At 40.2% G+C, this 15,802-nt stretch overlaps 1 protein-coding gene across 2 annotated transcripts; it reads left to right on the top strand.

Moving 5' to 3' along the window:
- The first annotated feature begins 1,415 nt into the window (after positions 1-1,415).
- PSTK (phosphoseryl-tRNA kinase) lies at positions 1,416-14,281 on the top strand. 2 transcript variants are annotated; one of them, XM_044445590.1, is made up of 8 exons: positions 1,416-1,514; positions 2,926-3,033; positions 3,179-3,397; positions 4,688-4,979; positions 7,970-8,168; positions 9,407-9,482; positions 11,619-11,712; positions 11,960-14,281. In XM_044445590.1, exons 3-8 carry the CDS (start codon positions 3,209-3,211, stop codon positions 12,151-12,153), a joined length of 1,044 nt encoding a protein of 347 aa, XP_044301525.1. In that variant the 5' UTR covers positions 1,416-1,514; positions 2,926-3,033; positions 3,179-3,208; the 3' UTR covers positions 12,154-14,281. The 2 variants fall into 2 exon arrangements, with proteins under 2 accessions (XP_044301525.1, XP_044301527.1); XM_044445592.1 differs by lacking the exon at positions 3,179-3,397.
- Positions 14,282-15,802: the final 1,521 nt, after the last annotated feature.

Raw genomic sequence — 15,802 nt, forward strand, 5'->3', positions numbered from 1 at the left:
GTAGTTTTACATATCCCAGTAATATGGAGGGATAAGCGGGAAGGACAGTAGTGGGACTAGTGCTTGGTTTCTAAAATATTTTTCACCTTTCAAAGTTAATATCTAACATTTGCTTACCAACATCCCATCTAGTTTCTTACCAGCTCTTGCTTTCTCTTACTAAAAGTTCCAGCCCTTCTTCCCATCTGTCATTGCCTTACCTGCAAAAGCTGCTTAGTTTCTTCTCCCCCACACATATTTAAACACCTGTCTTCCAAATCTACTTTTCTATTTCTCCTGGGTCACACTCTGCATGCACCTCGTCATCTGCCTTATTTGCTAGAATTTGTTCACTCAGAAGTAAACTCCATTGAGTTAAGAGACAATTACTTCCAGGTAAACATATAGGATTACTGCTTTAAGAGCAATGGACAGCAGGAACTGAGGGAGGCAAGTAATATGGAATACAGTTAGCAGTTAACAGGTAACCTTTTGCTTTCTAAAAAGCATTGGGTTCCTAGTCCAATGCAGGGGACAGTAGCCCCACTGGGGAAGGTGAGATCCTACAAGCTACAGAAGACCTCAGGAAGCCTTAGAATGTTTGACTGCTTGAGCTAAACACTTATCCCCTTCGGCATCCTGGCCTATTAAGAGAGTGCGGCAATCACTCAGCATAGTCAGCCGAATTATTAGCGCTTAGCTAACCGTTCAGTGAGACAGGTACAATCATAGCAATAGCTTATCTAGAGTTTTGGAAATATTACACTCATCAGCACGATTCATATTACCTTTGGTGGCTGAGACAAAACTCAGCATCTTAGATTCAGACCATGGATATTCAGCAGTTAGGAGAACAGAATTCAAGTGCCCAGCTACCCACCCATCGACTGAGCTAACTGGGTGACTTTCGGCCCCTCACAGACTTTCAGCCCAAACTGCCTCACAAGAGTTGTGAGGATAACATTGAGAAGGGGAATTATGTAAGCCTGCTTGAGTTCCTTGGAAAGAAAAAAGGCGGGAAATAAATACGATATACTAACATATCGTATACATGTTATACATACATGTACATGTAACATACATATGCATGTAATGCATGTTCAGACTGGAAAAAAATCCTGCCGCTCCTAACATGCTCCAACCACAGCTGGCTGAGGCGTGCCGAGCGCTGCAGGACGTTTGGCTGTTTTAAGACGCCTTGGATTGCGCCCTGTGGTGCCAGAAGAACCGCGAGGACTTTCCATGCAAATTCAGTAGCGTGTCTGACAACAGACAGCTAGCGCATGATCCATGATATTTCAAGAATACTTTCAGGTGCTTTCAAGAATACATTTGCTCTGCCCTGAAAAACACTTCCCGCTCCGAAGCGTCACAATCCCCCTTCACGCAAATCTCGCCGTGGGAGGGATTTACAGCCTGTCGCGATATTTGGCCAGTGAGACCGGATCTGTTCAGTCTGCGCATGCTCGGCGATGGTAGTGGGCTCACCTGTCGGAAGAGCAGCTTTTCGGCGTTCTGTTTCGTCCTGAGTGTTGGTAGGTAGTGGTAGGGGACAAAATGGCGGCCGTGGGGAGCGGGTTTAGTGAGGTACTGGGGATGGGATGGGGAGTTTGATGAGACATGAAGTTCGGCTTGAAAGAGGTGAGGCAGTGGAGGATCATGGAGGGTCGTGCTGGGTATCCGACCACATCGCTCCTGAGAGGACTGACTAGGTGGCTACGAGGGGACTGCAGTGCTGGCCTCAGTGCTAGCGTTCGGTTGAAGAAACAGGCCAGCCTCGGGGGATCGGTAAGTTTCCCCTGCGAAGGCTTTCTTAGCGGGGGACGGAAGCCCCTCAGCCCACTCCCCATCCTTAGATGAGGAGGAAGTGGGGTATCTTGGATTGGACCTTGGAGCTAAAGTCCAGGTCCCTGCAGCCCAGCGTCCTCGCCGACCCCTGTGATCATACAGAGAGTGCGCATGATGAGGGCAGTAGACGCAAACATTTTATTCGTGTAATCTTGATGGTGTTTGATTTAAGTGAGTTCCACAAGCAAAGCTGCACATGCTCTGGATACTGTAATTTTATTATCCCAAAAGAAAAGAGTTGTTAGTACATGTATGTCCTGTTTATTCTTTTATTTTCTTTTTTTACAAGGGACCCAAAGTGGCTTAAAAGGTTCCCTTCTCCATTTTATCCTCACAGAAAGAGCCCTGTGTGGTAGGTTAGGCTGAGGGTCTATGACTGGTGCATAGTAACCCAGTAAGCTTTCTGAACCCCAGTTCAAACTCTGCTTCAACCTATCAGGAATTTAAAACAGGTTTAGAATATGGAATGCTAGTTGGAGGAACAGGAAATTATGTTACTTGTGTGCTTCATAATTGCAGTCATATGCATGGCTATATGACCATTAAGCTCAGGGTCTAAAGTTATTTAGCTGAATCACTTCTGTGAAAATGTGCCCAGCCTCATTAGCACAAGGACATAAGTAAAACTTATTGCACTATATTGTGTTTTTTCCTATGTCTTTAGGCTAGTGGGAGCATTTAACAAATGACTGTTCTCAATTGAAAAAGAAAAATGGTACCTGTAACACTGATCTAGTGTCATAGTTTTAAATCTTATGCATTCTGGCTCTTTGCCTTCCCAAACTGCATATAATTGGGGGTTTGACTAAGTCTTGCTTTCTGCATATTGTATTGAATGTTCTTCTGTGGTCTGCAGATTTAAAGCCACAATGGCAATGTTCCCTGAAAGCTTGAAAGTGTGCTGGGGGTGGGGGGGGGGGGCAGGGGGAGCTAGTCTCAGCAGTTTGCCTTATGGGAAAAGTATTTTGTGACTGACCAAGCATACCATGGTGGCCATTTTATGAATAAACAAGCTCCCTCACCCCATAATAGCCATTTTGTGAAAATGACTGACTATAACACTTTCTTCTTTTTTATTTTTTGACATGTTCCTCTCAGACCACCACAGCAGTGAAATTCTAGATCTCACTATTGACTTCTACAAGCAGCTGTTACTTTTGTCCTTCTAAGAAGCAAGAGAGACATCAAAAACTTCCAGGAATACTGGTATCTGAACAAAGCTAGTCACTTCAGTTGTATTTGTGATTTGGAAGGAAACTATAGCCCTGCTCAGTGTGCAACCACAGTGCTAGTGGGCAGAATAAATTGAGCAGATGCAGAACTTCATGCTTTTTGTTCATTTGTGTCACAGAAGTGGAAGGTCCATGAGCAGGCCAGGTCCATGGCACAACAACAGCAGAATCCTGGGTGCCACCAGCTGGGATTGTGCCTGCTTTGTGGATTACCAGCAGCCGGTAAAACAACGATGGCACAGGAGCTGAGTCAGTCACTGAGGAAGCACAAGGGGTGGTGCAGTGTTCTTTTCACTTATGATGATATCATTCCCATGGAGGCATTCAGCAAGACAGAGGCAAGCTTGGGGCAGTACTTATTTGTTAGATTCCGTCAGCTTTATTGGCAGTTTGTAGTAACCATTTTCATTGGTCAGTAAACGTCTGCTTGGCTGCATGTTCTTCCTATGTAAATACTGACAGCAGATAGTTAGCAAGCTGTCTATGAAGTCTGAGCTTATCTTCCAGTATTTGTTTTGATTGGTCATAGATTAATTTGGGATACTTTTTTATTTAGAGTAAGCTCTGAGGCTTGCCTTGGATCAGCTGCTGTCTGAATGTGTGAAAATGTTTTGGCTTATCCTTTATGAATTCCTTAGACCACTTTAATAATTAAACATGTCATTTTTGTTTCTACTTCCTATCTTAATATTTCTTTCATTTTTTCTTAAGCTAGTTTGAGTTATGCTAATTAAATATTGAGTAAAGAACTATTTTCAGTGGAAATAAAATGTCAAGAGAAGGGGAATTAAAATCTCCTGCAAATCATTTTTTTAATTACTATGGAGAGAATACTAGGTTGCATATTTTGAAGATTATACCCAAAAACCCCCTTACTGACTGTACTTCTTCTGACTCTTAACAGTTTATATACATATATATATATATATATATATAATTGTCAATTAGCATGCATTATATTTTATAGTAGTTTAATATGCAATTCACTGGTTTGGAGATATAGATATATTGCTTTTCAATATTTCACCCTTTTTTCAACTATAGACAGTGTATTTTAAACATCTCTTACTGTAACTGTTAGAAGAATATTAATCTGACACTTAGAGAAATTAGCAGCTTTATGGTGCCCTAAAAACTACAGTGATATACGCATCTTGTATATCAGAGCTTGTTACTCTAGGCCAGGAAGCTTATGCTGCAAAAGTTGTGATATCCTTTAAAGTACCACAATATTCTTGGTGGTTTTGTTGCAACAGAATTAACATGGCTATCCAGTAGATTTCATACCTATAGTTATACAAATTGTAGGAATGCATTTCAGAGGAGGAAGTACTGTTAGTCTTGTGCTAACTCAAGTTATGTCACTCTTTTCAGAAGGCATATTCTTAGTAAATTGAAAATTTCTAGCAAGAATTTATCAATGAAGAGGCGTTTTGGTTAAAGTGAAATGAGTGGATTCAAAAGAAGAAACATGATTAATTCTCAGAAAACATTGCAGGCAATCTAAAATGTGAAGACAAGAAATGCTATCCATTTTTACACTGGGGAAATAGCAAAACCTTCATTGTTGATGACGGCAGCTAGAACTTGGTAATCTAACCATGAATAATTGTCCTTTTACTTCATAGATGTCTCAGTGGCGATGGTACCGGCATGAGTTATTGTTGTATCTTGAACACTTCCTTCAGGCTCTTATTAAAGGATGCCATTATTCTCCTCCTCCAAACAGAACTGAAAAAACATGGAAAAGCTTTGTCTGCTGTTTGAAAGAGCAAGGAGTAATATCTCCAAGAACAGAAGACTCTGCATCTTGTCAATATTTAATAGATCTTACCCCGTTCCAACCAATATATTTTATTCTAGATGACAACTTTTATTATCGGAGTATGAGATATGAAGTGTACCGATTAGCTCGCCAGTGTAAGTTTGATTTTATATTTAAGCTGGCAGCTCAACCTTATGAATCAGTGCTGCAAATGATTTTGAGATGTTACCACTAAAAGAGATTTTTAACCTGGATGAGCAAAGCAGAACCTTGCTTTGTATTTCATGCAGTCCTTTATGGCTCCTGTCTTCCTCAATATCAATAATGTTACATAGGATACTTGTATCGTGGCACCATTGAGTGGGGAGTTGCTGGGGGTACAAGATTGCCCATACCTGTTTTCTTCACTGCCATTGAAGTTGTAATTGTACAATGAGCAGATGGTCGTTTCCAGCCACATGATTCTATAAATCCTATGGTCTCGGCTGATAAAACTGCCTTAACTAACCTTTGCCAGGACAATGCCATGAATCACTCAGGGAAGTTAATTTTTATTTAATTTTTATACCATCCATTAACCAAGGCAGGCTTTCTGGGTGGTTATTTGGTACTTTGGAATTTGGGGTCAATATACTGGAGACATTCAGCTCTCCTTATATTGAACTCCAGTAATGCAATCAAAGTGCTAAGCTGGCATCTGGGCTTAATAATTGATTCAGTGACAAGATGGAAACACTGGTAGTTTTTCTGTGCAGGAAAACAATGTGAGCTTGCTGGAAACATTTCCAAGGCACATTGCTTGGGGTCATTTGTATAGGAAAATTTCAGCTTATGTTGGGCAATGTTTTGTTGCCCCAAAGCGGGTTGGTAACTTGGTGCTTTTCATATATTTGGCCTGCAACTCATCCTGTACCATTGGGTATGCTAGCTAGGGCTGGTGAGAATTGCAAGCCCAAACCTATGGAGGTCAGGTTGACAGCTTGCTGCTGCTTGTGGAGCCTACTGTTACTGGAAAGGAAAGTTGTGTGATGCAGAGTGCCTTCCACCAGCTGAGACAGGTGGGGCAGCTAAAACCCCTTTTGGGCAGGGATACTCCGATGACAGCAAGCCATGCTGTGGTAAGAATGCAGGATCCATTTTGGATCAGACCCAGGTTCTATCTAGTCCAGCATTCTGTTCACGCAGGTGCAATCCAGCTGCCCATAGGTTCTCTCAAGCAGAATTGTTATTCTTTATTTCATTTCTATAATGCTGCACAGCTGAAGCTCTCTCAGCAGTTCACAAAATCCATAAAAACAAATGATAAAAATGCAATTGTCAAAATGATCAGAATCAATATTAAAATGATTAAACAGCAAAAAAGATGATAAACACAAACATTGCAAATGATAAAAAGACACTGAAACACCTGTGATGCCCTTTAGGCCCTTTGGTGGCTAAGCCCTTAAAAACCTCAGAAAAGAGGCCTGTCTTGACCTGGTGCTGAAAAAAGGACACATTCAGTGCTAGGTGGGCTCTAGGTTATGAGTGCAACAGCTTCCTCCTTTCCAAGTTTCACACCAAATGGTGTGCACATGTAGTACATAACTATGAAGACTAGTGCCTGCTGATAGCCTTTTCCACAAATTTGTCCAATGCCTTTGTAAACCAATCCAAATTTGTGACAATCACTACCTCCTGTAGCAGTGAATTCCATAGTTTATGTGTTGTGTGAAGCACTTGCTTTTATTTGTCCTGAAATTCCCACTAATCAACTTCATGGAAGAACCCCAGGTTCTAGTATTATGGGAGAAAAAGGCTACTCTGCTTTCTCCATACCATACATTATTTGAACATCTCTTTATCTCTCCCCATTTGCCTTTTTTCTAAGCTCAACGGTCCAGTATTGTAACTGTTCCTCATAGGGGAGCTGCCCTAACCCTTTAATCATGTTAGTTGCCTATCTCTGCACTTTTTCTAACTCTGCAAGGACCTTTTCCAAGTGCAGTGATCAAAACTGTACCCAATATTTGAAGTGCTGTCACACCATAGATTTGAATATGGGAATGGTCTTAGCAGTTTTATTTTGATTCCTTTTATAATTGTACCTGCTTTTGTCATAGTTGGTTCACACTGGACTGACCTTTTCATTGACCACAGTAACTTCTAGGTTAAAATAATTAAAAGTGTTGTGTGTGGGGCTATCATCTGAAAGCAGTTCAGAAAATGCAGTTAGTTCAAAATATAGCTGTTAGTTTTGACCAGGTACTGGGATTACAGCTTGCTAGTGCTTAACTATATTGGGTCCCAATCTGTTTCCAGGCTCAGTTCAAATGCATATAGAACCCTAACCAGTTCATCTGCCTCCATTTCAGCCTGTTAGACAATTCTCAGGGATTTCTCTTCACCTGCACCACAGTTTGTCATATTCAAGATGGTCTCCTTGACGCTTTATCTAGCATTTGCAAAGGGCTGTGTGGAGGAGAGCCAGTGTGGTGTAGTGGTTAAGAGCATGGGACTGGGACTCAGGTGATCCGGGTTCGAGTCCCCGCTCGGCCATGGAACCAACTGGGTGACTTTGGGCCAGTCACAGACTCTCAGCCCAACCTACCTCACAGGTTGTTGTGGGGATAAGATGGAGGAGGAGAGATGATGTAAGCTGCCTTGAGCCCTTTGTAGGAAAAAGGCAGGATATAAATCGCAATATAAATAAATAAAAGCTAAGTTGAACTATTCCATTTAGATGAACCTAAACTTTTGTGTTGTAGGTAGTCTTCTTGAGGGCTGAGGTACACATTTTAAAAATTTTATTGTACATGCCATAATACCACAATAAGTTTGAACATAATGATTTGCTGCTGTCTTCTGGTAACAAAGTCGATGTGTCTGCATGGGTATACTTATTAAGGGAGTAATCCTATGTATGTTTAAACAGAAGAAAGTTCTACTGGCTGGGAATACTGTGGGTTGTAGAACTTTCTTCTAAGTGTGTGTAGAATTGTGCTTTATATAGCAAACTCTGAAATATTTACATTTCCTCACCTCATGGTGCTACAAATGACTTCTAATTTGTGTAGAGTATTCATATCTTATGCACAGACTCTTCAGAAATGGATGAGTTTGAAATGACTTTTACACACAAAAAATTACTTTGATTTTTTTCTAGATACCCTTGGTTTTTGTCAGCTGTTTCTGGACTGTTGTGTTGAGGTTTGCTTAGACAGAAATTCTCAGAGGAAACAGCCATTGCCTGAAGAAACCATCTGCACAATGGTACAGAAAATAGAAGTTCCAAATCCAGAGAAATACACATGGGAGCAAAATAGCCTCATTCTGAAGAATACAGGACATTCACCCGAAGATAAGTATGTAGTCACATTGAAAGAAGAAATGTCTCTTCAACTGTTCGAGTTCCCTATACAGTGCTGCCTTTGTTAGCTGTGTCATGGTAACACAGGACACCTTCTTGTGTTTATGAATTATGCTGGATCAGCCCTAGGGTTTACCTAGTTCTGTTTGCACAGTGGCCAAACAGATCCCAGTGGCAAGCCCACAAGTAGGGCGTGAGGACAACCCCTGTATTCTCCAGCAAGTTGTGTACATCGGCATACCACCTCTGATACTGGAGACAACATATAGCTATCAGTACCAGTAGCTGCTGATAGCCTTTTCCTCCTTGAAGTTGTCTAAGCCTCTTTTAAAGCTCTGCGAACTGGGGGCCATCACTACATCTTGCAGAAGAAAATTCCATAATTTAATTATGCACCATGTGAGGAAGTACTTTGTCTGTCCTGAATCTCTGACCAGTCAGTTTCATGAGATGACCCAAGATTCTGGTATTATGAGCAAGGGAGAAATAACTGTTCCAAATACTCCAACTTTCCCTCATAAGAGTTACTTACTATCGTTGCCCTTTTCTGAGCTTTTGCCAATTCTGACCAAACCATAAACAGTATTCCAACTGTGGTCACTAAAAGAGCAGTATAATATTTTCAATTCATTTCCTAATTATGCTTGAGTTTGCTTGTTTCACTGCAGCTGCATGCTGGTTTGATCGTTAAACTGTCAGCCAGAACCCCTTGTTTAGCTCAGATTCCATCAGCATATACATGATGTTGGAATCAGTTTGGCAGCTTCTCCTTTTCCTATAATTACAGTCACTTGTATTTTGCCTTGTTCTTACCCACAGTTTGTAAGTGCAAAGAGCACCTTTTTATTTGATACTTAAAATACAGAGTGGGAACCAGCATATGCCCCTTAAGTAGCAGGCCATCCCTCTTTTCGCCATTGGATAAACCACCAAAGGAAGTCAAGCAAGTCAGAAAAAGGGAGTTGGGTGCACAACAACTTCTCATAAAACCCATTTCATAGTTCCCAGTAGAAGCCATTTGAGAGAAATTACTAAAACTTTTGAGGGAGGTGAGGCAAATAATTCTTTTGGCTTAGTTTTCTTCCAAAAACCCAAACAGTTGGTGGCTGAGTTGCATTTTGATCTGTAAACTTGTTGCCCAGCATGCTGTTGCATACATGAAACAATTGATCTCAGTGAGACCGGCCTTCAATCCTTCAGCAAGTAACTGTTTTGTTTAAATATGTGTCCCAGTCTTCAGGTGCTAAGTTTGTTATCTACCACTCTGGAAAACCCAGTGAAGCCCTTGGAAGAGAATACAGAACAAAAGGTAATAGATAGGAGCTAATGGAGTAGAATGTTAAGTAGTGCTGCAGTGGACAGAAGGCCATAGGTACAACTTGAGAACAGGTGTTTGACATCTGGCGGGGGAAGAGAGGCCCTGCTCGGCAAGCCCTCCCTGAAGGAGGCAAAAAGGGTGTCTACCCGGAGAAGGGCCTTCTCTGCAGTGGCACCCAGATTGTGAAATGTGCTCCCTAGAGAGGTTCACCTGGTGCCAACTTTATATTCCTTTCGGCACCGAGTAAAAACCTTTTTATTCACCCATCGTTTTAAGCATTAAGGGATTTTAAATGGTTTTTAACAGTCGCTTTTTGTTTTTGTCTCTGTTTTGTTGGGGTTATGTATGCTATTGTCATTTATTGCCCCAATCATTGTAATTATTATTGTTTTATTGTAATTATTATTTTTTTTAATTATTGTAAGCTGTCCTGAGATGTTTTTTCATATTGGACGGGGTAAAAATGTTTTAAATATAATAAGTAAATAAATAAATACGCATACCAAAGATGAAATGTGTTCTGTTCCAAGTTATAACCCCAGGAGCAGAATCATTTCGACATAGAGTTACATTTGGTTTTGGCCCAAAGGATTAATAATAAAGACAGTGGTTAGTACCAAAAAAGGACATTGGATCCCACTGTCAAAAATAATGCAGACAATAGTAATTAAACACTGGCTGGTTTCACAGTATTTAAATGAATTTAATTTTAAAATATATGAGTAGAAGTCTTATATTCTTAGCTTAGATGTTTCACAGAATACCCGGTAAGCCAGGAATGCCTATAGCAGACTGTGATTTGCTCAAATCTTGCCTCTGCTAAGATTTACTGTATGCTTTAATTGGCCATACTATAGAACAGGGTGGATCTGCAGTGGATTGGTGATTTCAAGGAAAAAGAATGGTCACTGAATAACTTTTTGTGTGATTGCATGCTCATCTGAGTGTAAAACTGTGGTTAAAGGCCAGTGTAATTCTGAACAGGCAAAATATTTACCCACCCCTTTACTGTTAGTAGTTGAAGGTCTGCCTATTCCCATATGAATCTATACAGTCACTGAGATCAGGGCCTTGACTCTATTTCTCCCTATTTTCTGAGTGGGTGGCTATTCGAGAAAGCCACTTTAGCTGGAGTGTTTTAACTCTGATTTCCCTCTGCTTGCCTGCTAACACGAGCCATTTTAGCCACTAGGAAGAAAGAATCTGTTTATAACATTTTGATAGGTTTTTGAGACTAAAATGAAACAGCATTCTTGATGTTGGCTTTAAACTGTGTGTCACCCTGAAAATTATATATTCTGTGGTTAAATGTTCTAAATGCATCAAGACAGTAAGCAAAACCTCTTGACTTAATTCAGACATAATGGTGAACAAAGGCTTGTTACAAGAATAAGAAGCCTCAGACTCATGCAGTCTTCAACAAGCTCACAATAGACTAGGGCTGTGAAAGGGAGCAAGACTGCTCCCTTTATTGTGGGAGGTTATATTACAGCAGCTAAATTAAACTGTCAGAAAAACGTGGAGTAGATTTTGAGGGAGAATCTATTCTCCGTTTCAGAACACTGTAAGGGGTTTTTTCCTTCCACACTTGTTCTTGGGAAGATTGATGATTGGCTTGCTGGGTTGTGGGAGCATCTTTAAAAGATGTCTAGATTGCATTTTATCCAAGATGCAAAAAGTGTAGCCGGCCAAGCTAGTTATAGTGCCTGCCAGATCTCCTTACATCTGCTCCCATGAAAATTCATAGTGGCATTGCTTGGAGTTTTCTGTGCTAGCAAGGGAATCCTTGATCTTGAATATTTCATTGGGATTAGCAGTAAAGGAAGGATACCCTAGTTAGCACCAGAAACTCATGGGACTCTCTTGCTAGACCCTCAGGGCCAAAAAGGTTATGCAGATCTGCCTTATGTTATACAAAAGCCAAAGTGGTGTATAATAATAATAAAACTTTGCAAGATTGTAAGACTTCCATCTCCTTTCCTTGTGAAGAGGAAAGGTTAGAAAGGTCCCTAAAGTTTACCACTTGTAGGATACATGCCTGTAGTGGCAAAGCATGGTTATCATTCTCCCTCTGTAAATTTGCAAAACAATTTTACTAAAATAAAACTTCTTTAAAATTTTGACCAGGCAGTGGATCGAGCTATTTGTGCAGTCAATGTTCTTCATCAAGCTGACCAGGCTGTCAGGCGAACAGTGTCTCAAGTAATGCAGAATGCTAAAGGTATGCTCAGCAAGGTGTGGTCTTGTCTTGTTGCTAACTTTGAATTGGTGTACATTTTACTTAAATATGTAGCAAAGCTATTTATTTGGAGTACTAGCAGCAGTCTGTTTGCTGCTGGAAGGCTTTGAACACTTATCTTTTTCCATATCCTATTCCCAAAGAGGCAAGCCACTGTTTTCTCTCTCAAAATGTAAGGAGATATAAAGATTCAACTACAGCACTTTGTGTGTTTTGTCTGTCTCTCTAGAGAATAGCTTGACCCCAAGTGAGATGAAGAGCTTGGCAGAAGAACTAAACAAGCTGAAAGTGGAGTTCTTGGAAGATTTAAGACACCAGTTTAATGAGAAAAATCATTGTCTAGAAAGTAATACATTTAACATAAATGTAACATGTTTATTCAGTCAGCAGACACATGACATTGTTAAGAAGTATTTGAAGTAAATATTAGCATTTTGTTTTGTGAAGGATACAAAGTGATAGCAGATGAGTTTAACAAAGCATGGATACTAATGCTTCAAAAAGGATTGTTTAAGTTGGGCATTCTTCCAAATGCTGTTTGTGTTAAATTATTTCAGTCTGGGGATTGATTAATTTCTAGCTTGCTATTCCATTATTTGGATTTGGTATCTTTTGTGCCAGCCATTTGAAACAGACTGCCTCATGGCAAGAAGGCTAATTCCCTCACTTGATCAGCCTTAAAATGGCTAACAGCCTCTTCCTGCCCCAAACTGCTCAATGCTACCTTTGGAACATTTTGCTGCTAACTGCATCTGAAAAATTTAGGAAGCCAGGATCCATGCCTTGTATGTATCCAGATCTTGTGAAACATTATTATAATGTGAATGCATAGAGATTAGCCACCATCAAAATCAGGAGAAGTATACCTTTCCTTTGTGAAAAAAGTAGTATGACTTGAGGCATGTTTGTTTTTGTAGGGAAAGCTAGTAGCATTGGGTTTTTACAAAGTAACACACTGGTTGCGGTTACGTGTTGGATGGGGTGGGCAATGTTTTTATTAAGGCTGCATGCAGCAGTGGAAAACAGATTGGTGATCACATGCCAGCAGGTAGGGCATGGACTCCCTCCCCTGCTCTCCTAAAAAACCCACGTACAGCAGGGATGCATGTGATGCATGATTGCATGCCCGCTTCTTCAGTGCTGTCTTGTTGGCACATCCCTCAGCTGTGACCCATAAGTCAGCATATGACCCATTTGTGTTTTCCTAAATGTAGTTAACTAACTCTGATATGAGCATATGATAGCTTGGTATTTTTTTAAGACACGAAAAAATATCCTGTTTGGTAAGGTTTACCATGACTCAGAGTTACAAAGCAGTTGTTGGAGCTCATGGTTTCACAGGCTATCAAGGGTTTGACAGGCTAATTGTCAACTTCTGAAATGTTACAACTGTAGCATGCAAGTTTCCCAATTTTACAGATCATTTTAGAAGCACAGGTTACATTTATATCCTACCTTTTCTTCAAGGAGCCCAAAGCAGCATACATGTATCTCCTGCCATTTTATCCTCACCACAGTTCTGAGAACCTAGGCTCACACCAAGTGACTGCCAAGTGATCTAGTGAGCTTTGTGGCTGAGTAGGGACTAGAACCCAGGTCCCCGAGTCATGGTCTAATACTCTGACCGCTCTATCACACTCATTTTTTGCTGCTTACTTCAATGGGCTTTAAAAGGCTTAGCTATTCCACATGAAAAATCCATCCCATGACACTTTTTTTTTTGGTTAAATACTGCTGTATACTAAGTTAAAATGGAAATGTTTATGTTTGTAGTCCATATTTTGTGGTGTACAACCATGATCAGTTTGTGTAACTGTAAATAGCACTGGACTTTAAAAGTTTAGAGTGCAAGATAGTAACAGAACAATCCACAGTTGCTAAAGCCATCCCAGAAACTCCAAAATGGGTTATGAACTGTGTCCCATAAAGTGCTATCTGAAGCTGAACTCATATGAAGAAAAGTAGCACAAACGATTTGGTAAGAAGTCATCTAAGCTCCTTGTTAACACTACTAATAAAAACTTATTTGAGTTCTTGGGTTTGGCCAGTAAATCTGTGTGTGGCTAATCTTTTGATTAAAATATGTAAATAGTGTCTGGAGTAATGAGTATAGCTATTAGCCTGATTCAGATATCTTGGTAAGCCAGAGTTGCTGGGGAATTCCCTTCTCCTAAACCAGCCCACATTGTAAACCTTGGTTTATGATTGTATCTTGGTAGGAAGACATGTCAGAGAGCCTGGTTCAGACATAACACTAAACAAACCACGGACAGAGGTTTCCTGGTTTGGCCAGTTGTTTACAGGAACAGTCAAGTGGCAGCAATCAAGAAGGATGTTTGATCATGCATGGCAAGTCAGAATTCTTAGCAATCATGGATGAACATGATGCAAGAACATAGCCATTATGCTATCACAATGGGAAATGTATTTCAGAACTGCGAAAGGTTTGTTATTAATATTAATTTTATGTGCTCTTTGGCATAAGTGAGGCAAAATGTTCCTCCCTCCGTCCAGTTTTTCATCTTTTATTAAATGGAGGTAAGAAATATCAGCTATTGAATGAGACTGAGTACTAATCTGTTATTCTTGAGCATATTTTGTATATTGTAATATTTTTTGCAGGCCTTTTGGTACCATTTGCTGCTGGATTAGATTAGGTTGTCTTTGGTGACTCGTGTTTTTAGTAGCTTTTTAGCTGAAAGCTCCCTGGATTAACTGCCCTTTATATTAGGGATGGGCAGCCTGTGGTCCTCTATACTTTTAACTCCCATCAGCTCACATCATAGGCTGTGGTAGTTCAGGCTGATAAGAGCTATAGGTTAAAAGTTGCCCACCTCCAGAACATGTGCTTCTAATTCCTTTATCAGGGTATTCGCATGCTGGCAACAGCTTCAGTTCTTGTATATCTGTCTGTTGCAGTTGTAAAAGCTAGGAGCCCTCCAAAAGGAAGAACCAGTGAATCTACTCTGCTTGTGGTCCTCAGTAGTATTCTAATACACTATAAAGTATATTCTACTGAGTAAATGCCATCTGCAGCAACAACCCACATTTATCAAGGCACCATAAGGAGAAATCCCCAATAAAGCACCCTCCCAACTTACCTCAAGATGGTCTTTTGGGCAATCCTGCTTCCTTATCACATCCACTTACTTCCTTCTTACCTGTGCTGTCAATCAACCTGTCTGTCTTCCTTCTCAGTATTGTTGCTGTTTCACAGCCAGTTGAGACCAGTAGATCTGATTCTGGCAAGGGAAGAAAAAACTGTAGGAAAAGGCTTGGAGGGGGTATGTTCAACAGTTGTTTGTTACTGCCCTGTAGCGTTCAATAGAAATCAGATTGGCATATAGTTAAGTTAGAGAAATTTAATTATAATGACCCAGGTAGTATACAGAGGCTGTTTTGTGTTTTTAACACATTTAGCTGCATGTCAATTCAGCAACTCCATTTCTGTATTTAAAATATAGTGTATTTTAGATTATCTGGTGTCATAGTGTACAATCCCAATTTAAAAAAAAAAAAGAATTTTGGTCACTAATTTTCTGGGTGTAATGTATATGGCTCTAGAAAGCTGCAAAACTGGAAGTGGTGGTATGACATTTTAGAGAAACAGAAGGTAATTCCAAGGTTATTTTGTTTAAAATACTGTGTCAGAATGCAAATATTTGAAAGCAATTAAACAAAACTCTTAAGATACTGAATGTTAACTTTTGAGAATGCATGTTGGGGAGATGAAATTAAGACCTAATGCATAGTTGCTTTAAGACCTCCTCTGCAAAAGTAGTTAAAACTTAAGTACTTTTGTCTCTATAGCCTGCCCAATTTGCCACTGCTTAGGTGAGTATGCACTCCTCTTCATTAAACTGTAGGGTCTAGAGGGTCCTTGTGGCACACAAACCTTTCAATGAACAGCACTGGCACCAAACCGCAGAACTCAGTCTGATCACTGTCAACATTATGATCAGAACTTTAAACAAAAGTTCTGCTATATAGTAGGATTGTATCTAAACTTGCAGAAAACCACCCTGAACAACAGGGGTTTCGTAATCCTTGTTACAGATTTTTATTGATTTTG

The sequence above is a fragment of the Varanus komodoensis genome, unplaced genomic scaffold (genome assembly GCF_004798865.1).
Source record: "Varanus komodoensis strain SLA01 unplaced genomic scaffold, ASM479886v1 scaffold49, whole genome shotgun sequence".
Lineage (NCBI taxonomy): Eukaryota > Metazoa > Chordata > Lepidosauria > Squamata > Varanidae > Varanus > Varanus komodoensis.

Excerpts from the sequence above, each read along its gene's own strand:
- PSTK (XM_044445590.1), top strand. The coding sequence starts at position 3,209 with ATGGCACAACAACAGCAGAATCCTGGGTGCCACCAGCTGGGATTGTGC. Across the intron at positions 3,398-4,687 it reads AGGCATTCAGCAAGACAGAG|ATGTCTCAGTGGCGATGGTA; the intron begins GCAAGCTTGGGG and ends TTTACTTCATAG. Across the intron at positions 11,713-11,959 it reads AGTAATGCAGAATGCTAAAG|AGAATAGCTTGACCCCAAGT; the intron begins GTATGCTCAGCA and ends CTGTCTCTCTAG.